Here is a 23546-nt window from a genome sequence, read left to right as displayed (position 1 = left end):
GCAAAGCCACCCAGACCGCAGTCCCGCTACAAAGAGTGGTAAAATGTAGGGTTAACCGTGAACGACGCAGCGATGTAACGTCATTACGCAACAATAATGGCATGAAGAACGGAGAATTGCAGCTGCAGGTCATGACAGCGGCTCAACTGGTATCTGAAGCTGGGAGCTTCCTGTGCCTTTCACAGTAAAACTGCTGCGCTGCGGAGCGCAGGCAGTTCCAGGAGGTTCATTGCAGACTTGTTGAGAGTGACGGAACATTCTAGTGAATTACACAACAACTACAGGACATTAAAGACACACCATCACACTCATGGTTCTAACAATCCCAGATCTCCCACATTTATCTTCCATTTTAATAATGTGTAACAATAAAGGAACCGATAGTTGCAATGCATTATGGGAGTTTCTGTTTGTCGTGTTTTAAATGTAATTATTGGGGGTTATACTAGGTTTGTAGTGTTGGTAATAATTGTGTTGTGTTTTTGTTGCTTAGTTCATGTAGTTTAGTTTATTAGTTGTAAGTTGTCAACCAGCAGTGAAGAAGGTTTTGTGTGTCGTGTCCTCCTGGCATGGTCTGTCTGTGGGACTGTCAAAATAAAATGTGTGTGGCTCTTTGGGTGTTGTGTTCAGTGGGAAACGGGACCAAATGGCTCTTCGAACATTAAAGGTTGCTGACCCCTGATCTAGATAGAGCTGCTCAGGCTGGTTTAATCTCATTACAGTTGGAAAATATTTTGATCAGTGTGATAACTGTAAATAATATATGTAGCACTAACAAGGGCATTGTATGTTGTCCCCCACCCACCCCCTTACCTTCCACTCTGGCTTCTAAATGTTTGGACTATTTTTTGTGTTCCATAAATCTATGTACAGTTTAAGGTATTCATGTATGACTGCTGTTGCGCAACTCACTAAGCAGGAGGTGTCAGAAAAGTGACCACAGGGAGAACTGGCTTGTGGCGGCCAAGCGTTCATAGCGACGTCGCTGTTTGATCCTTCGACGTCGGTAATCCCTTTACCCTTAGTAATCCAGCAGGATTACTATTGCAACAACACATCATCAGTAGGGTATAACTAACCTGTCTCATGACGGTCTAAACCCAGCTCACATTCCCTATTAGAGGGTGAACAATCCAACGCTTGGTGAATTCTGCTTCACACTCAGTCATCTGTTCTCTATAATCTGTAATCTATTTCGCCAATCATCCGCACACATAATGTACAAAATAATGACTTTTAGAGGAAAAAGGGGGAATCTTTTTAACCTATGGCAACAAGACCAAACAAAAATGTAAGATACAGAGGGACATTTTCCCGACCCCCTACCTGAACCAGGGCTTAAATCCCCCTCTACAATTTGTCTGCTTCTAACCGAACCCCAACCGGAACAGCAAAAGTTGTCTGAGTCTGGTTCTGCAGGTTTCTTCCTGTTTAAGAATATTTCCCTTTCACCATCTCTCTGCATGCTCATATGAAATTGTGTTGGTTTTTTCCACAGTAAAAGCCTCAAGATGTCTGTGTTGTAAGGCTGGGCGATTCAGCTTAAAAAAATAAAAATCAAACGCGTGTGTGTGTGTGTGTGTGTGTGTGTGTGTGTGTGTGTGTGTGTGTGTGTGTGTGTGAGAGAGATATTTCAATAAATTGATTAAATGGATTTGCCCAGCCCTATTGTGTGTGTATCTTTTACCATATCAATTTAATGAAATTGAATCGAAATTAATTTTCAATGCGGTTCCCCCGGTGATGCATTAAAACTGCACGCTCCAGGGTGACAGAGCAATCATGTCTCCATCGCTGCCTGTGTTTCCAGGTCTGACGACACTTCAGGTTGTTCTGGACACGGCTGCAGAGAAGAAGTGGCATGTGACGGCCATCAACGTGGGGAACCTGAAAGACGAGCGGAAGGACGAGGCCTACCGCTCGCTGTTCCAGGACCTGGAGAACAAGAAGGAGAGGAGGGTGATCCTGGACTGTGAGCAGGACAAAGTGAAAGACATCATGGAGCAGGTACGCCACTTCCATTTCCCTGGATGGATCCCAGCTTCATGTTCTGTGGCCCACCGGCACATGACAGGTGGACCTCAATCTTTTAAACGATCTCATTTTGTTAGATTCATCTGTTTATTTTCATGATAAAAAGCAACAAACCAAAGACAAGTTTCCCTTGAGGAAGAATGATTTCATCCTCCTTCAGTCTATTGCCTCCATAAAAACGGAGAAAAAAAACAGTCGGCGTTATCAAAACTCTAATCCTTTTCATATAACGTTGAAAAAAATAAAAAGGGCCCCATTATGTGTGAATTGGTGCAAATTAATTATCTGCAGGAGATACAATGAAGGCTTAAATACAATGGTGTCATGAAATCACTCCTGCAGGAAAAAGGTCAGATTCAGATTCAGATTTGTGTATTTGACATGCTGCCGGGTAACAAATGTACTAATTGTTCATTCAGGATGTGAAACAAAACTGCTGATCAGTGTGAAACAAATGCACATAAACAGGTTGTTTCGGCTTCACCTTTCACTGGCGAGAGAAGCCCCATCGATTAGCGTTGAAAGCATGCAGACGTCTGTTTAATGCAGATTGGGATCAATGTACACGGCGGCACCACTTCTTTATCGGGGCAAAAGCAGGAGTTATTCGGCTTGAGGTTTCTTGCTCGGTGTCAAAGGTATTTACATATGAGATACGAGACATTCTTATTCAGACATGCCTTGAGCGACAGAAATAAAGACGGAAAATGGCATAAACATCTCAGCCACGAAGCATTTCAATATCTCACACACCAATGACACACCTGAAGCTAATCCCACGCCTTGACTGGCACCAGGTTTGTTGCATAATGCACGTCTGAATAAGAACGTCTCATATCTCGTATGTAAACACAGACAATGAACTGTCAGCGGTGATAAAATAATATTGCACTTGTGAATATAAGGGCACATTTATGCTGTTTGATTTAATTTCAATTATGTTAAAATGTCTTCCAGGTGAATTTTGCACTTCTTCTTCGTATACATGACCTCAATGTCTCTTTATATCTTGCAGGTCATCACTATTGGCAGACATGTTAAAGGCTACCACTACATCATAGCGAATCTGGTGAAGTTACACAATTTCTGTATTCGTTTACCTGGTCACGTTATTGCTATTTGGCAAAAAACTTGGAGTTTTTTATCCGTTCTTTCAGGGTTTCGTTGACGGTGACCTGTCCAAGATTCAGTATGGTGGAGCCAACGTCTCCGGCTTCCAGATCGTCGACTTCGATGATCCGTTGGTTTCCAAATTCGACCAGCGGTGGGAGGCCCTGGAGGAGAAGGAGTATCCAGGTGCTGACAGCAACATTAGGGTAAGCTCCTGCTTGTAGACACAAATGTATAAACTCTATTGTCTGAATATTGGGCCCATTCTGTTGTTTGCGTTTTGGGCGTTAGTTCACAGGACAACAGTTCTCGGAGAGACTGAAAACACTCCAATTCTGTCTCCGTGGAAAACTTGATTGAATCTCTGTGACTAATCATGGCCACCACAGCTGTAGTAACTCAACAATGTTTCCGCTCTCTGACTTGGTGCTTTTATTTTGATACTCACCATAATAACAATCATACTTGGTGGTCTGTCCACTAGAAGTCAAGTCAAGTCAAGTCACCTTTATTAATAGGGCACTTTAAAACAGCTGTGTGTCCGTGTTCTCCCAGTGTTAATGAGCTCTAAAGCTCATTGTTCTCTGCTGTGTGTGTGTCCTTTCAGTACTAAAACTAACAACAGCACCTACTTGTGGCATGCAAACCACATTATTTTCAATGTTTCTGCCATGTAAATGTTTCTGCCAGATATTGTTTTCAAAATATCGCCCTACAGCAATGCTGTTGAATATTTGGGGTTTGATATCAGTGTTTCAATGAAATCATTAGAAACAAGAGAGACGTGGTCCTCAGAGTCCTGACGGAGTTGGTGTTTGTTGTTACAGTAACAAGACATTCAAAGGCTTAAAAATTCTGTATCTCAAAGTCTCTGTATGGCAGTTAGACTGAAGCACTGTGGGAAGAACCAGAGCAGTCAATGTTATTTCAAAATGTTCACATAATTCCATGTTCATGGAATGAATTCAATGTTCTTACAAAAACACAATTTTTTTCTGCTGAACCTTTTTTTCCTAGTGTGAGCATTTTTAAATCACAGTTGACTTATATTCAGACAATCCGTTTTTCCATTTGCTGGGCGGATATTTTCATGTGAAAAGCCTTTGCAAGCATGTGTGCCTGATTCGCTCCAATGTGTTTGCATTCGCCACGTAAATTGTGCTGCCTCTTACATGTATACACTGTTTACATTATTAAAACCATCTGAGCAGAGACTTAGAGACTCTTATGCACTGTTTAAACACATACGCATACACTTCCCCCACTGAGCTTGCTGCTGTTGGGTTTTTTATATTCAAGAGAGTTTTTTTCATGGACATGAGGATTATTTGGTAGCCAAATACAAGATAAAAAATCTTGTCAAATGGTCGCAGTTTGAACAACAGAATAAACGGTCATTTGAGTACATTTACTATGACTTTGATTAGAGTCAGTATGTTTGTTACTGCTGTATTTATTTATTTATCTGCATTTAACACCTCATGTTCCGAGTTACACCCCGTTTACACGACAATGTTTTAAGTGAAAATGTATCGTTGTGTTTTTTTGTTTCAGAAACATTTCGCATTTAAACGGCAGTGTTTTAAAAACAAGTTTGTACACAGATATGCAACAGAGAACAATACACCCTAAACATTAACACTGGGAGAATACAGACATTCTAGTGGACAGACCACCAAGTTGGATTGTTATTACGGTGACTGTCAAAATAAAACCACCAAGTTGGATTGTTATCATGGTAACTGTCAAAATAAAACCACCAAGTTGGATTGTTATCATGGTAACTGTCAAAATAAAACCACCAAGTTGGATTGTTATCATGGTAACTGTCAAAATAAAACCACCAAGTTGGATTGTTATCATGGTAACTGTCAAAATAAAACCACCAAGTTGGATTGTTATCATGGTAACTGTCAAAATAAAACCACCAAGTTGGATTGTTATCATGGTAACTGTCAAAATAAATGTACCAAGTCCCAGGAGAATATGGACTGGGATTCATTAAACTCTGTAGGAATCATTGTTCTAATTGTCTCCACTGAGCATGTGCAGAACAGCTGTTTACTACAGCCATTGTACACATGCATAATTGCAACGTTTCTGCCTATTACACAGAGTCCAACATTTTCCAAATAGTTGTGTTTCGCCCTGTTTATACGACAAAGTCGGAATGTTTTCAAAAAGTTCCACCTCGGGAGTTGCTATTTCAGTGACATCGAGTGAAAGTTTTGTGTTTTCACTTGACGATGTCTAAACATGGCCTGAGATAGTCTTTGGTTTACCACTTTGTGTGTGTGTGTGTGTGTGTGTGTGTGTGTGAGTGTGTGTGTGCGTGCGTGCGTGCGTGCGTGCGTGCGTGCGAGTGTGTGTGTGTGTGTGTGTGTGTGTGTGTGTGCGTGCGTGCGTGCGTGCGTGCGTGCGTGCGTGCGTGCGTGCAAGTGTGTGTGTGTGTGTGTGTGTGTGTGTGTGTGTGTGTGTGCATACACTTCAAACACAGACACTTTACTTCCAATGGGTCTCATATCGGTTCACCTTCTATGTTTCAGGTTGGAATTTGTAGCTTAAGCCTAATTTTCTTAACTAATCATCGTAAAAGAAGCTTTTGAGGCAAAGTCGTACTGGAGAAACACTTAATACTGGACAGAGAAGAAGGAGATAGGAAAGGAGAGCAGCTTCATGGAGATGTTGGTGAAACAGCAGATGGAGGCGGATGATCTGTCATGACCCCCGACAGGAGCAAATGAAGAACAAAGATGTTTAAAAAAAAGTGTCCAATCAGTGTTAGACGCTTGTCCTTTCCTTTCTCTCGTGTCCTCTGATATTAATGTCGGTAAACAGCAGTGCGTCGGCTGTTCATTGATCACCTGCTGTGACATCTCTCTAAGAATATCACCATGTTTGTTTTCATCTCCTTTTCCTGTGTTATCTTGACGAAAGAGGTTGAAACCTGCCACTGCTCAATATGCAGATTATCCTACAAACTCCTCACAGGAACGACACAAAGAAATACACATTCACACCGTTAGACGGTCACTGTGGGAGGGAACTGGAGAACCTAGTACGACACAACACTGATACCCGAGCTGATATATCGCTGATGCCGGAAACTGTAGCTGCCTGGTTGCGACCAAACTAGCGTCAAAACCTGGGGGAGTTTGTAAAAACACCCAGAATGAAAGTTATATGAGAAGATTTTGGACATTTCACTGTTTTTTGCAACAGAAGATTTCAAATTGGCTTTAATGTTGAGATTGTAGTAATATGTAGTAATTGTTTGATTTGGTGAAAATATCAACCTTTTCATAATCTGATGGATGGATGGATGGATGGATGGATGGATGGATGCAGAGTCAACAATAAAATACACAAAAAGTACCAGAGATAGAATAATTAAAAAATCCCTGAGATAAAATAAGGGCTCTACAATGCAGTGCAATTATAAATATGTAAGTAGAACTACATTTAAAACAGAAGAATAAATAAGTATTTCTAGTCCTCTGTTTAAAAGATGGATGGCTGTGGCAAAAAAAAAAAAAAAACTGTTCTTGAACTTGGCAGTTTTACATCTCAGACTGACAATAAAGGGAAAAACTTAAAAGCTTAAATTTAAAGGTTATTATGAGTCCGTGTACCTTTCAGCCATTCAATTTTCCTTTTGATTACAGGAAATGTGAAACCAACTGATTTTCATTTTCCGATATGATATTGGTAAACAAAAAACGGGAGATGAGCTGTCTCCGTTTTGAATTTGAAAATCGAAAAATGGAAATCTGGTCAGTTGAAGAGTTCAAAGGTCACAGACAGCCTGCAGGGGGCAGCAATGCAATGCGCCGTTATTTACTCTCCCATCAAACGAAGAAGAGACTCGACTTCCAGGTTTCATCTCTTGCAAATCAAGTTTGAAATAAAGAATGACCATTGTATTTTATTTTAAACTCCTAACAGGAAACAGGAAACGACCCGATTTCAGTTTTTTCCATTACCTAACTCAACTAAAATGGGTTTGACACTTCTGAGGATGAACTTCTACCTCTGTGAGGATGTTAAACCTCGCTCTCTTCCCGCAGTACACATCGGCTCTGACCTATGATGCCGTCCAGGGTGATGACCGAGGCCTTCCGCTACCTGCACAAGCAGCGCATCGACTTCACCAGGAGGCGAACACCGGAGACTGCCTGGCCAACCCAGCGGTGCCCTGGGCTCAGGGCGTGGAGATCGAGCGGTGCGCTCAAACAGGTAGGAGACCCATCGCCGTGGTAACGGCACATTCCCAAACGGCCACAACTAAACAGAGTCTGATCAAACGATGTGCCAACTGAAGAGGGAAAGAGATGAAGCCGCAGAGCATCAGGAAAATGCGGAGATGGTTAATTAATCCTATCATATGATAATAATAATAATAATAATAATAATAATAATGATAATAATAATAATAAAACCAGTGTTTTGCAGTGTACAAGTTGAACAATGCTTTTCTCCAAAGATATGAATCCTTAATTTTGGGAATTTACAATACAGAAGGCAGCGGACCAACAATTTGCTTTTTTTTTTTTTCCTGGAGAACAAAACTAAGCTTGTCAGGAGCTTCTGTTATCTCAGCTGTTTGTGTCTTTGTTCAAAATGATCTGAGAGGGAATACGGGCCAATCATGAAAGAACCAAGTAATGTCAGCCCGATGAAAGAAGAATCCACATCACTGATGCCGTGTGTTCTGTCTTTCTCAAGTCTGTACTGAAATGTGAATTCATGTTGAATACGTAACCCTTCACACTGCGGTCAAGCCAGCCGTCTCTCGTTTCTGTTTGGTGAAGTGAGCCGCTCCGAGATTTTTATGGTCGCTCGTATTGGGAACTTTACGGTAACGTCTTGTAAAGTTAGGGTTAGGGTTCGGGTTAGCTCAGCTTAGTTTTGTCCTCCAGGAAAGAAAAAAAAAAAAGCAAAATGTTGGTCCGCTGCCTTCTGTATTGTAAATTCCCCAAATTAAGGATTCATATCTTTGGAGAAAATCATTGTTCAACTTGTACACTGCAAAACACTGGTTTTCTTCTTCTTCTTCTTCTTCTTCTTCTTCTTCTTCTTCTTCTTCTTCTTCTTCTTCTTCTTCTTCTTCTTCTTCTTCTTCTTCTTCTTCTTCTTCTTCTTCTTCTTCTTCTTCTTCTTCTTCTTCTTCTTCTTCTTCTTCTTCTTATTATTATTATTATTATTATTATTATTATTATTATTATGTCATTAGTCATGATTGTTCAGACACACCACTTTTATTTAATTTTTAATGCTCTTTATGAAAAATATTACAAATTTATTGAAAATTCATCATTTTTCTCAATAGCTTCTTGGTGATGTGATCTATTGACTTGAAATCAGTGTTGGATCATATAACTACAGCTCTTTCTATGCACATTTAATAGTTGATTTCTTTAATAATATTCACATATTAAAAAAACAAACAAACAACAACTTTATTTAAGCTCAATAACTCGCAGGTAACAGATTCCAAATCTGTGTTGGATCACATGTCTCCTAAACCGAGAGCTTGACTCTGCTCCAAATCGTTACCGTAAAGTTCACAATACGAGCGACCATAAAAATCTCAGAGTGGCTCACTTCACCAAACAGAAAAAAGGGACGGCTGGCTTGACCGCAGTCCCTTCACCGTGCTGACCGATGCAAATTAAGATTCCCACTGGGAGAAACACCAGACTTCAACATCACATCATTCTTAAATTAAGAATCCAATCCAGTGTGGCAAATGGACTTTATTCAATTATTTGACGGGTCTTTCTATCTCACCCCACCCTTTTAATGGTGAATAACATTTTGTCAGTTACAAAGGAGGCTTTATAGACATACAATATGTGAAGAATGTAGACTTTAAAACATTAAAAAAAATCTGACGGTACATTTGTTTGTTTCAGTACAGCTGTGTTTATGTAAAATGTCTAAAGGCCTCATCTGGTTTTTCCTGTTTTGCACCTTGTGTTATTTAAGTTAGTTGCCAATAAGAAAAAAACTACTTTTTGTTCTTTTTCGGTTTCTCAACACATGCTGAGTTTGTGCTGCAGTTTCCGCTCTAATCTGGACACCAATAGTTTTGTTATGTCTTTCTGGGGCTTTGTAGCTCAGCACGAAATCCCATTTGAAGTCATTTAGGATCACGGCACTCACTTGAAAGGCAAGGAAAGAGCAAAAGCAGTGCACTTCTCATTTTCTGAGGGAGTTTGGTGGGAAATAGAAAGACTTTCAAGAACCAATTACCAAAGAGAAAGATAACAAGTTTGTGAGGATTCCAGTATTTAAAGCATTTAGCTAAAAACATCTACTGTATATCTAAACATGTGACTAAATCATAGGTAAAAATCATGAATAGCTGTAATAAACACCTTTTGGGTTTTCTTAGTTAAGATGGCGGCGCGTGAACACGCAGCGGCTCCTCTCTCTCCCGTCGAATCGGCATTTTTGTGTTTTTTGTGTTATGCACACACGTGCAAATGCCCGTCCCTGTTGTCCTCGCTACACCTGAGACACCTGAGACGCACCTACTCCCGTGAGGTTCTGCTCAACATCAGCAGGACCACTTTCACAGAACCTAAACCAGCTGACGCGGAAGAGATACGCGACCGCGGTCTGCTCCGGGAGCCGGCTCATCCACCGACCCCCACTCCTGCATCCAGCCCACAGTGGAGGCGCCACAGGCGGTGCATGAGGAAGCAGAAGAGGGGGAAGTGCGGAGGTATCCGAGCTAGGCTAGCGGCTAGCCCTCACCGGCCGACCATCCCTACCATCACGCTGGCCAACGTTCGCTCTCTGGACAACAAAATGGACTATATCAGACTTCTCCGCACAACTTCCAAGAGCGTGAGGGACTGTTGCGTTCTTGTGTTTGTGGAAACATGGCTGAATGACGGCGTACCGGACTGCGCTATCCAGCTAGCCCGGCTAACATGCTACCGGGCAGACAGAGCGATCGTCGAGGGGGGGAAGACTCGCGGCGGGGGACTGTGTTTACATCAGTGATGCCTGGTGCCATGACGCTGCTGTGGTCTGTAAACATTGCTCATCACTGGTGGAGCTTATGGTCATTAAATGCCGGCCATTCTACCTGCCGAGGGAATTTAGTGCCATACTGCTGGTGGCAATTTCCATCCCGCCTGGCTCCAACAACAACAGGAGTGAGGCACTGAATGAACTCCACCAGCACATCAGTGAGCAGCAGACAGCCCACCCAGATGCTTTCCTCATCCTGGCTGGGGATTTTAACCACGCCATCCCCAAAAGCGTGTTTCCACAACTCCATGGACACATCAACTTTCCAACAAGGGGAAACAATATCCTGGACAATGTCTACACCACACACAGAGGGGCCTACAAAGCCCTCCCCCTCCCCCACCTCGGAGCCTCAGACCACTCCACTGTCATGCTAATGCCAGCTCACAGGCCTCTGGTTAAAGTCATCAAACCAGTCAAAAAGCAGGTTCAGGTGTGGCCAGAGGGGTCGTCAGAGGCACTCTGGACTGGAGCATGTTCAGACAGGCAGCCACCTACAACAACACCGCAGACCTCCAGGAGTACACAGATACCGTCACTTCCTCCATGAGGAAGTGCATGGAAGACGTCACGATCAAAAAAACCATCTCCACCCGGGCCAACCAGAAGCCATGGTTTACAGGAGAGGTCCACAGGCTCCTGAGGGCTCGGAACGCTGCCTTCAAAGCTGGCGACGAGACGGGCCTGAGGCTAGCCCGGGCCAACCTGGCACGTGGCATCAGGTTAGCCAAGAGACAGTACTCCAGGAGGATCGCCGACCACTTCAGTGACAGCAGAGACACCAGGAACCTGTGGCGGGGGATACAGACCATCACAGACCTGTGACAATTCCTCCTCTGTGCCTGACCAGCTGAACCACTTCTTGGCTCGCTTTGAGGCAGACAACAACACCCCGGCACAGAAGACCCCCCCACCTCCTGGCGACCAGGTGCTGACGTTATCCCCGGACAGCGTGAGGCGATCCCTCAGAGGGACCAACGCACGCAAAGCCCCGAGGAGCTCACAGATGTCTTCACGGACATCTTCAACACCTCACTGAGCCAGGCTTTTGTCCTCACGTGCCTCAAAGCCACCACCATCATCCCGGTCCCGAAGAAGTCGTCCCCCACCTGCCACAATGACTACCGCCCGGTCACACTCACCCCCATCATCATGAAGTGCTTCGAGCGGCGAGTCATGCAACATATCAAGTCTGCCCCCCCCCCCCCCCCCCCCCCCCACCCTGGACCCTTTCCAGTTTGCATATCGGTCCAACTGCTCGACCGATGATGCCATCTCCACCTCCCTCCACTCAGCCCCCACCCACCTGGAGACCAGAGACTCCTATGTCAGAATGCTGTTCATTGACTTCAGCTCAGCATTCAACACCATCATCCCTCAGCAGCTCCGTCAGCGGGGGCTCAACACCTCCCTGTGGAACTGGCTGTGGACTTCCTGACGGGGAGACCACAGCCAGTTCCAGTTGGCAGCAACACCTCCAGCACCATCATGCTCAACACAGGGGCCCCCCAGGGGTGTGTGCTGAGCCCCCTCCTCTTCACTCTGCTGACCCACGACTGCTCACCATCATTCAGCTCCAACCTCTTCATCACACAACTGTGGTGGGTCTCATCAACAACGATGAGGAGACCGCCTACAGGGATGAGGTGAGCCACCTGGCCATGTTCAAGGATTCAAGGATTCTTTATTGTCATATCAGAAAATGATACGAAATTTGGACTCAGGTCCCGGTAAGCCAAGTAATAAAAATATATATAACAGGAGCGTAAAAATATATACAGGAGCGTAAAAATATATACAAGGGATAAAGTGAGGAAGTGGTGGTGAATGTAAAGTGTAAAGTGTTTGTAGTGCAGGAAGATGAGGGAGTCTACGGAACATGGCTGGAGTTCACTAGTCTCACAGCTTCAAGGAAGAAGCTGTTCCTGAGCCTGGTGGTTTTGCTCCTAATGCTCCTCAGCCGCTTTCCTGAGGGGAGGGGCTGAAACAGTCCATGTGCTGGGTGGGTGGAGTCCTTCATGATGCGGAGAGCCCTCCCCCTGCATCGTGCTGTGTAGAGGTCTGAGGTGGTGGGGAGTCCTCTGAGCGGCCTTTACCACCCTCTGCAGAGCCTTCCTCTCAGCGGCGGTGCATCCGCCATGCCACACAGTGATGCAGCTGCAGAGGACGCTCTCCACCGCACAGTGGTAGAAGCTCCTCAGGACGGAGCTTCCCAGACCTGCTTTCCGCAGCTTCCTGAGGAAGTAGAGATGTTGGTGGGCCTTCTTGACCAGACGGGAAGTGTTGGCGCTCCAGGTGAGGTCCTTGGACAAGTGTACCCCCAGGTACTTGTAGCTGGAAACCACTTCCACAGCTTCTCCTCCGATGTGCAGGGGAGCGGGGGGGCACCTGACCCTCCTGAAGTCCACCACCATCTCCTTGGTCTTTTCCCCGTTGATGCAGAGGTTGTTTCCACTGCACCACTGCATCAGGTGTTCCACCTCCTCTCTGTATTTGGACTCATCGTTGTTTGTGATGCGTCCCACTACTGCTGTGTCGTCCGCAAACTTCACTATATGACAGCTGGGGTGTGTTGCCGTGCAGTCATATGTCAGCAGAGTGAACAGGAGGGGGCTCAGCACACAGCCCTGAGGTGAGCCGGTGCTGAGGATGATGGGGAGGAGACGGTGTCGTTGATCCTGACAGTTTGTGGTCTGTTGGTCAGGAAGTCCAGGATCCAGTTCCCCAGTGAGTGGAGCTTCTGCACCAGGGTCTGCGGGATGATGGTGTTGAAGGCTGAGGAGAAGTCCAGGAAGAGCAGACGGACGTAGGAGTTTTTGCTCTCCAGATGGGTGAGGGTTGTGTGGACCACCGATGAGATGGCGTCATCAGTGGAGCGGTTTTTCCTATATGCGTATTGGTGGGGGTCCACAGTGACGTCGATGGAGTCCTTGATCTGAGTCATGACCAGCCTCTCGAAGCACTTCATAACTACCGGGGTTAGGGCGACCGGCCGGTAGTCGTTTAGGCCTGTCACTGTGGAGCATTTGGGGACGGGGACAATTGTGGCAGTCTTTAGGCAGGTGGGGACAGATGACAGTGAGAGTGAGGTGTTGAAGATGTCTGCCAGCACCTCGGACAGCTGGTGTGCACAGTCCTTCAGTACCCGCCCCGGGATGTTATCCGGGCCAGCAGCTTTGCGGGGGTTAATTCCCTGTAGGGTCTTCCTCACATCTGCTGTGGTCACAGTGAGGGGTGTGTCACCAGGCGGTGGTGTGAGTCTAGTGCTGGAGGGGGTGTCCGGGTCTTCGAAGCGGGCGTAGAAATTGTTGAGTGTGTCTGGCAGGGAGGGGTCACTTGGGCATTGTGCATTCCTGGTGTTGTAGTCTGTGACGCACTTGATGCCCTTCCACATGCGCCGTGGGTCGTTGGTGGTGAAGTGACCCTCAATCTTTTGGGAGTATGTGGCTTTGGCCCTCGCGATGCCTGCATTCAGCTCTTTCCTTGCCTCTCTGAGTGCTGGTGCCTCTCCTGCCCTGAATGCAGCATCCCTAGCCTTCAGTAAGGTTTTCACCTCAGCGTTCAGCCAGGGTTTCTGGTTCGGGTAGCAGGTGATTGTCTTGGTGGTGGAGACGTCATCAGCACACTTGGAGATGAAGCCGAGGACAGAGGAGGTGTATTCCTCCAGGTCCACCTCTCCCTCGTATGTGGCTGCCTCCCTGAAGACCTGCCAGTCTGTGCATTGGAAACAGTCCTGGAGCACAGCGGCTGATTCTCTGGGCCACACAGTGACTGTCCTTTTTGTTGGCCGGCTCCGTCTCAGCAGGGGGCGGTATGCTGGCGCCAGCATGATGGTGATGTGGTCAGAGAGTCCGAGGTGGGGGCGGGGAAGAGATCTGTATGCTCCGCGGATGTTGGTGTACACACAGTCCAGGGTATTGTTTCCCCTTGTGGGGATGGTGACGTGCTGGTAAAACCTGGGCAGTGTCTGTCAGTTTCACGTGGTTAAAGTCCCCCGCAACCACGTAAAACGCCTCCGGGTGCCTCGTCTGTGGTGCAAGGACAACAATCTCTGCCTGAATGTGGAGAAGATGAAGGAGATTGTTGTGGACTTCAGACGACGACACTCCCAGAATGCTCCACTGACCATCGACGGTGCTGCAGTGGAGCAGGTAAGCAGCACCAAGTTCCTGGGAGTGCACATCTCTGAAGACCTGTCCTGGAGCAACAACACAGCATCACTGGCCAAGAAAGCCCCCCAGCGCCTGGACTGCCTCCGCAAACTAAGGAGAGTAAGAGCCCCGACCCCCATCATGCACACCTTCTACAGAGGCACCATGGAGAGCAAGAGCCCCGACCCCATCATGCACACCTTCTACAGAGGCACCATGGAGAGCCAGAGCCCCTCCCCCATCATACACACCTTCTACAGAGGCACCATGGAGAGCAAGAGCCCCTCCCCCATCATGCACACCTTCTACAGAGGCACCATGGAGAGCCAGAGCCCCTCCCCCATCATGCACACCTTCTACAGAGGCACCATGGAGAGCAAGAGCCCCTCCCCCATCATGCTCACCTTCTACAGAGGCACCATGGAGAGCCAGAGCCCCTCCCCCATCATGCACACCTTCTACAGAGGCACCATGGAGAGCCAGAGCCCCTCCCCCATCATGCACACCTTCTACAGAGGCACCATGGAGAGCCAGAGCCCCTCCCCCATCATGCACACCTTCTACAGAGGCACCATGGAGAGCCAGAGCCCCTCCCCCATCATGCACACCTTCTACAGAGGCACCATGGAGAGCCAGAGCCCCTCCCCCATCATGCACACCTTCTACAGAGGCACCATGGAGAGCCAGAGCCCCTCCCCCATCATGCACACCTTCTACAGAGGCACCATGGAGAGCAAGAGCCCCTCCCCCATCATGCACACCTTCTACAGAGGCACCATGGAGAGCAAGAGCCCCGACCCCATCATGCACACTTCCTCCAGAGGCACCATGGAGAGCCAGAGCCCCTCCCCCATCATGCACACCTTCTACAGAGGCACCATGGAGAGCCAGAGCCCCTCCCCCATCATGCACACCTTCTACAGAGGCACCATGGAGAGCAAGAGCCCCTCCCCCATCATGCACACCTTCTACAGAGGCACCATGGAGAGCCAGAGCCCCTCCCCCATCATGCACACCTTCTACAGAGGCACCATGGAGAGCCAGAGCCCCTCCCCCATCATGCACACCTTCTACAGAGGCACCATGGAGAGCAAGAGCCCCTCCCCCATCATGCACACCTTCTACAGAGGCACCATGGAGAGCCAGAGCCCCTCCCCCATCATGCACACCTTCTACAGAGGCACCATGGAGAGCAAGAGCCCCTCCCCCATCATGCACACCTTCTACAGAGGCACCATGGAGAGCAAGAGCCCCTCCCCCATCATGCACACCTTCTACAGAGGCCCCATGGAGAGCCTCCTCTCCAGCTGCATCACCGTGTGGTACGGCGCCTGCACCGTATCCTGCCGCAAGACTCTGCAGCGCATCGTGAGGGCAGCCGAGAGGATCATTGGTGTCTCTCCCCCCCCCCCTGCAGGACATATACAACACCCGCCTCACCCGCAGAGCCATCAGGATGGCAGGTGACCCCCCCCACCCACCCACCCCTCCCACAGCCTCTTCAGCCTGCTGCCGTCGGGGAGGAGACTTCAGAGTCTCCGAGCCAAAACCAGCAGCTCAAAGACAGTTTCTGCCACCAGGCAGTCAGGAGACTCAACAAACATAAAGCTGACTTTGACTTTTTTTGACTTTGACTTTGACTTGTATTTGCATGTTCAAATGTGTCATGGATCCCGAAAAGGAGGAGCTCATTTGATTATGTAGGGATTTACTACCTCACATGGATCACTATTTATGTTTTGGTTGGCTATCGATAATGATTAATAATTATCAAAGATAGTTATTAATAATGTTGTTGAAATTTAATCTGATCTGTATCAGAACCTCGGAGCTCCACCTGTCTTAACAGGAAATGATAGCCAATTCAGTTATATCAGTCTCATAAGATATACTAAACAGTTAATCAGGAATTTGAATTAATAGTTAAATTAATTACAATTGCCAGATTTAACAGTAAAGATTGAAGGATTTTGGAGTTCTTGACACAGAAGAGGTTGACATTTCATTCACCTTTGTGCTCATTAATAAAACAGCAAGTATGATTCCAAAAACTATATTTATTAACAATGAAAACAAGTAAAACACAGATTCTAACTACCTATATACAGCTTGGTGTGTGTAGGTGCGTGTGCGTGTGTGTGTGTGTGTGTGTGTGTGTGTGTGTGTGTGTGTGTGTGTGTGTGTGTGTGTGTGTGTGTGTATTGAGAGAGAAAGAGAGAGCGAGCGGTGGAGGGAGTGTGTGTGAGACGTGTGATGGAACTACAAAACAAGATGGCGGATCACAAGAAACTACATTCAAATGGAGGTTATCAGAGAGCAGGAAGTCTGTCCTGGGTCTCCACCATGTGCTGGAGAACAATGGAACATGGAAGCTAGTCTTTAGCATCTACTTCCGGTGTGTCTCTGCTAAAGGACCATTTCTAGAATGACTTGATGTGAATGAGACTTGTTTTGTAAAACGTCAGGAGTCGTCAGATGGTGTTCAGTTACTGTGTGATGTTGTCTTTGATGTGATATGTGTAGGATTGTGAGTTAACGAGTTAGTAAAGCAAAGATTAGCATGCAGACCCTGTGTCTGTGGCAGAGCTAACGTTGGTTTACAGGTTGATAACTGCTCCTAATATCATTATCTATAGAACTCAATCACTGTAACAGAATCAACACACCTTCATAAAGTTAAACAGTTCTATCATAGCATCAGGTTTAACTAATCTCAGGTAAAGCCCAGTTGTTCCCACTTCCTTGAAGGAGTTCAGTTGTTGTCCTGCTGGAGGGAAGCTGGTGTCTTCTCCTGTAGTTAGCACCTCCTGCTAACTGTGGTTGCTGGTTCTGCAGGCTGAGGAGAAGAAGATGAAGTTGATGTTTCAGGAGTCCTTCTTTACAGCTCCTGGTTGTTCCTTTTGTTCAGACTGAGGAGCTGGTCGCTCAGGTCTGTGATGGTTTTCCTGCTGGTTGAGGAAAACACAAAGAAGTTCTGTGAGGCGTCGTTTCCCTGGTCCGTCCTGGAGGAACTGGTTGGTTTTCCTGGTTGATGGGAGAGCAGACTGTGGGCGCTGATCTCTTCCGGGGAAGGTCTGACCCTCGTGGTCGGGTCAGCAGAGGAGTTGAGGAGTGAAGGCCCCTGGTTGCAGGCCTCTGGTGTTAGCTGTATGCTAACGCTGGATGAGCTCTTCCTACTCAGGGAAGACTCTTTGCAAGACTGGTTTTTGCAGACTTTTGTTGAAAGTTTGTGGATTCGAAGGTGTCAAATCCTGAGAGCTTCAACCAATCAGTGACTGGCTGAGGGCATGCAGGAAGCGTCTTTTGAGCAGAAAGTGGGGGAAGATTGCATGGGTCTACTGTGTAAAAATTTCCACCACCAAATGGGTGTGAAAGGCCATCACATTCCTGCGTCCGAATTCATATGTCATGACTGTGTATCATGACAAATGAAAATTGTCTTTCCCTAGAAATGAACAAACTTTGTGTGGTCTTGTGAGATCCCAATAATTACAAGCACTGGGACAATGGGAGGATGAGCAAAGCATGCGCCAAAACCAGAAATGAAGCAAAGATTCCCCCTCCAAAAAAGAAAAACTGTTGCACAAGGAATGCAAAGATCACCGGGAGCACAGACATACAGAAACCATAGCAATGACCACAGAAACAAAAACCTCATAAAAGAAGCACAATTCAGGCTCCGTTTACACAACTATGGAGGACTAAATGTGCCGAAATTATTTACATATAAATAAATATACCATTCAATAATTAATTAAATGTGTCAGTAATTCATTACAATTGGAAATGAATATAGAAATGTGTTAATAAATGTGTAAATAATTCATTAAAATACCAATACATTTTATGCAATAAACATATATAATTATTTCACAATTTAATTAATTTTGTGATGGCCCTGTGTTGCACTGACAGATAAAATAAAAACAATTATTTTTCATTCATTCATTCCATGAAGCAGTGCAATGCCTGACCATTAAATAATTATTGAAACAGTTTAATACTTGTATATGGTTTTTTTTTTTTACATAAAAGTATTTGGTATTTTAATAATTTAATGACATATTTATATATTTAATTCCAATTTTAATTAATGAATTATTACACATTAACTTAATTATTTTGTGGTGTATTTATTTATTTAATTTGAGCACATTTAAGCCTCCATAGAGGCTCAGAGCCACTGAAAACACAACTTTTTGAAAACAGTCCAACTCTGTCTGATGACTGAAATGCTCATTTCCATCTACTGCGCATGCTCAGTCGATGGACAATAACTGTCCCTATTTTTTAAAGTTGAGCGCCACAACAAAGAAACACTTCTGTGACTATTTTATTGTTCAGGTCCACTCAAGGGGAAATCGCTCCTCTGCTGAAATATGTTTTGGCACCCCTGAGCTACACTTCCATCTGACTACCAGCAGAGGAAAATGTGTGTTCATGTGAGCAGGCGCAGTGTGGATGGATGTTTCATGCTGTCTTGTTGCGTTTTCAAGGTGCGAGTTGAAGGACTGACAGGAAACATCCAGTTTGATCAACATGGAAAAAGAGTCAACTACTCAGTGAATATTATGGAGTTAAAGAACAATGGACCAGTAAAGGTAGGCTATGAATTTTTGCTATGAATTATTTTAACATATTGAAGATACTGACTGTATTTGCAGATAAACTGAATGATGAGTAGAAACAAGTTGTTTAATATCATGCTCTGATTTGTATTATTTCACAGATTGGCTACTGGAATGAGGTGGATAAAATGGCTGTCACCAAATCTGACATCTTCTCAAACGAAACGACGGGAATGGAAAACAAAACCGTCATAGTCACCACCATTTTGGTATAAAATCATTTCAACACGACTGTTTAAATCATTGACCTTAATGTGCTGGTGTCATTTTAAATCACACATTTATCCCTGAAGAATATTAGCTTTTATTATTAAGAGAGAGAGAGACAACCAAGTGACAATAGGAAAATCAATTTTGTGCATCAAGAATGTGTTTTATATCATGAAAATGCCCCTCTTGTTTGTCTCATCCCGTAAACCTCTTGTCTGAAGAGCATTTTGTCTCTTGGTCTCTGTTCGCCAGGAAGCTCCATATGTAATGCTGAAGAAGAACTCTGACAATTTTGTCGATAATGAGCGCTATGAGGGCTACTGTGTGGATCTGGCTGCAGAGATAGCAAAACACTGCGGCTTCAAATACCAACTGAAGATTGTGGGAGACGGGAAGTATGGTGCCAGAGATGCTGACACCAAAATCTGGAATGGGATGGTTGGAGAGTTGGTGTACGGGGTGAGTTCATTGCTGTTAGAAAGCTTAAACATAATGCCTCATTGATGACAGTATTACTTAGGTAGAACAAATTACTTATTTCCAAATCAACACAGAAGGTCGTTTCTGTTTGTATTTGTTTTGGTAGAAAGCTGACATTGCTGTGGCCCCTTTAACCATCACGTTGGTACGAGAGGAAGTGATCGACTTTTCCAAACCCTTCATGTCCCTGGGAATCTCCATCATGATCAAGAAACCTCAGAAATCCAAACCCGGAGTCTTCTCCTTCCTCGATCCGCTGGCCTACGAGATCTGGATGTGCATCGTCTTCGCCTACATCGGCGTCAGCGTGGTGCTCTTCCTCGTCAGCCGCTTCAGCCCCTACGAATGGCACACTGAGGAATACGAGGACGGGCAGATCCAGACCAATGAGTCGACTAATGAGTTTGGCATATTCAACAGCCTGTGGTTCTCTCTGGGAGCCTTCATGCGACAGGGCTGTGATATCTCCCCCAGGTAGGCGGGAACAACCAAGACCCCCTTCATTCACTATGTCTTAATTAGGATGTCTGAAGCTCAGCTGCTACAGCGCTTTGTTCCTCAATTCCAAGGATGAAAGAAATGTCCCCCACCTTGCATGGCAACTGTCGTCATTTATATGTGTGAATCAGAACGTTTGAAGATCTACCTTTTAAAGAAGTTTTATACATTCTTTAAGGACTTTTTTTTTATTAATAATTGTAGGTGTTTGTATTGCTTCTTTGAAACACAATGTGATTGGAGTACTTCGACATTTTATAAATGAAAAGTACTTTAGAAAGAAAATGTATTATTATCATTATCATTAGTATTATTGTTATTATTGTTATTATTATTAATAATACTAATAAGTGGATGATATCAAAAGTGAAAAGTGCTATAGAACTATTGAAGTAATATATATAATTCATATATATATATATATATGAAGTTTGTTTTCCATTTACGACTTAATTAGCCTTATTAGTATTTTCCCATCTAGTCCTGAGAAAATCCTTTTTTTCTACATTGAGCCATCATATTTAATAATAATAATAATATAATAATAATAATAAGAAGAAGAAGAAGAAGAATATGATAATTATAATAATATAATATGATATAATGTAAATGTAAATTTGGAGTGAGAAGGTTAATGTATGACTTGGTGAATTAATTATATCCATCTATCCGTATATCTATATCTATATATCTATCTATCTTTCTATCTATCTTTCTATCTATCTATCTCTCTCTCTCTCTCTCTCTCTCTCTCTCTCTCTCTCTCTATATATATATATATATATATATATATATATATATATATATATATATATATATATATATATATATGTATATATGTAGATTTAATGAAATGTGAGCGTAGATACCCACCATCTGTGTTGGTGAGGTTACAGTCCTGGACACTAATCAACGTGTGACCTGACCTGTCCGTCACATCTTCACCAGATGAAGTGATGAGTGTCATCACGACTCCACATCAGGAATCAGGAAACATCGTCACTTATTGTGATATAATGTCTCGCAGCTCAGGGCACTCATCCCTTTGTCAACATTTGGACTGTTTTGTGACAAGCCCCTGCTACCAGACACAAATAGAGATTATATAAGATTGTGGTATAAAATAAATATCTTCCAGTTTTTCTTGTGGTTGCTTATTTGTAGGGAAGGTCCTGTTTTTTGTGCTCCATTTTGACATTTTAAGCCTTGCCTAAATAAACAAATCAATTTTTTTGCACTGAAAACATCCAGTTCAGGAAAGTCATCTTATTGAGGTTCATTACGGCAAATTTTCCAAATGAAGACAACAAGTTGATATTTCCATCCTGGTTTTTTTTCTTCAGATCTCTGTCTGGACGTATTGTTGGAGGAGTTTGGTGGTTCTTCACGTTAATCATCATCTCCTCCTACACGGCTAACCTGGCGGCTTTTCTAACTGTCGAGAGGATGGTTTCCCCCATCGAGAGTGCAGAAGACCTGGCCAAACAGACGGAGATCGCGTATGGGACTCTGGACTCTGGCTCCACTAAGGAGTTTTTTAGGGTAAGACTTGTTTCTGGTCTTGGAAACTAAAGTTATTTTTATACTTCTTGATTGAGAGGAAACTGTGGGGACAATGAATTTACAGTATCAACATAAACATTGTTTGAAAGCAGTGGACCACATGCTTCTGTAGCAATAATTCAATGACATTAAGGTTCAGGTCCCATTTAGTCGACAACATTTCAAGTCGAAAAGAATCATTTTTACATTTTTGTTTCAGAAAATGTTTGGAAAACGATGACTGTTTACACACAATTTGTAGAAATGTTAAAAAGGATGTGGTTTTCATGTTGGGCTACTAGTGTGAGATGGTGTTTGTATTTTTGATGAAACCATATAACAGAGAACAATCAACTATAAACATTAACAATTTGAGGACAGGGACATTCTAGTGGATAGATGACCAAATTGGATTGTTATTACTGTGACTGTCAAAATAAAAGTACCAAATCCCAGGAGCACATGGACTGGGAGTCATGACACCACAGAGGGAATATTTTTATTGTCCATCTACTGAGCATGTGTAGATCAACTATTCAGTACGATCATTAGCAACATTTCCACCGTCTGAGCACCGTTGTCATGTAAACAGACACTCAAAATGCAACGGAAGTTTTGAGTAGTAACCAGGGGTGAAGAGATTTCATTCATTTACTCAGGCCATGGCGACAGCATAGAGATGAACCAGATCAATGGTGAAGCGATCTCATTATTGGCATTTGGGATGGTAGATGACTGAAGGAGGAACGAACTGTTGAGGAGGAGGTTGGCTGAACACCAGTGGTTCTACAGGGAGGAATGAAAAGTGTCATTGACATTTGAAGGACAGGAAGTTGATTGGCTATGTGGCCAATGAAATAACTGGTTGGTAATAAGTGATGATGAAATGAACAAAGATTAAAAACAAACAAAACACAACCTTGAGCTGCAGGAACATGAATTTCCTCATGAAGACAGTTGGGATCAATTCTGTGTTTCAAATCATCTTCCTCATTGAACTTCAGCTTTCATTAAGTGTCTGATGGTCTGCTCTCAACACAGCGCTCCAAGATCGCCCTCTTTGACAAAATGTGGACGTACATGCGTGGCGCAGAGCCCTCTGTGTTTGTGAAAACCACTGCCGAGGGGGTCCTGAGGGTCCGCAAGTCCAAGGGAAAGTATGCCTACCTGCTGGAGTCCACCATGAACGAGTACATCGAGCAGAGAAAGCCCTGCGACACCATGAAGGTTGGAGGCAACCTCGACTCCAAAGGCTACGGGATCGCCACGCCCAAAGGATCCTCATTAAGGTGGGTGGAATAGTATAACAATGTTTCCAATGTTGTTATAGTATCCCACCTACCCTGATGTAGCTTTGCTTATGTGTCTCTGGTTTGTATAAGGAGATAAGGTAATTCCCCCTTCCCCTCAAATTCTCTGATAAACCATTGCAATTTATTGTAAGTCGATAAATTGCAAACAAAAACGTATTTTTCCATACAAACCTGAGTAATTTTCAAAAGTAACAACTTGTTTTGAGTCAATACGATTGACTTGTTGACTCAGATCCAGGAGTTGCACCTGGCTTATTTTTTCAGACCTATTTCCTCCACCGAATCTCAATTGATAAGATTTTTATCTTTAATTTGAACCTTTCTTATTGCATTTAATCAATTTAATTCAAATTTATACTACTCTCCTTTACTTTTTGTCTAGTACTGTCTTAGCTTATGTCTTTTTCCATGTTTTTTGGTATGTTTAACTTTTTTGCCTTGTTGCTCTGCTCTTTCTCTCATTCTATTAACTTCCAGTGATTGCATAACCTGATAAGATATTGCAAGAACGTACAGTGAAATGTCTTTTTTTACCT

At 44.3% G+C, this 23546-nt stretch overlaps 1 protein-coding gene across 1 annotated transcript in view; it reads left to right on the top strand.

Annotated features, from left to right (window-relative positions):
• gria2b (glutamate receptor, ionotropic, AMPA 2b) overlaps nt 1-23546 on the top strand; it is a gene marked incomplete at its 3' end in the record, with an annotated part of 103238 nt that overhangs the window by 76119 nt on the left and 3573 nt on the right. Inside the window, 13 exon segments of the mRNA XM_080502107.1 lie at nt 1811-2007; nt 3050-3103; nt 3192-3350; nt 7212-7244; nt 7246-7300; nt 7303-7367; nt 7369-7380; nt 18836-18940; nt 19069-19176; nt 19430-19636; nt 19764-20131; nt 21499-21697; nt 22739-22986. Of these exon segments, the coding sequence (XP_080358233.1) occupies nt 1811-2007; nt 3050-3103; nt 3192-3350; nt 7212-7244; nt 7246-7300; nt 7303-7367; nt 7369-7380; nt 18836-18940; nt 19069-19176; nt 19430-19636; nt 19764-20131; nt 21499-21697; nt 22739-22986 (1810 nt within the window).

Source organism: Blennius ocellaris (genome assembly GCF_963422515.1).
Source record: "Blennius ocellaris genome assembly, chromosome: 9".
Classification (NCBI taxonomy): domain Eukaryota; kingdom Metazoa; phylum Chordata; class Actinopteri; order Blenniiformes; family Blenniidae; genus Blennius; species Blennius ocellaris.
The sequence above is the reverse complement of the archived record's forward strand: the minus strand, read 5'-3'. Positions and strand labels throughout refer to the sequence as shown.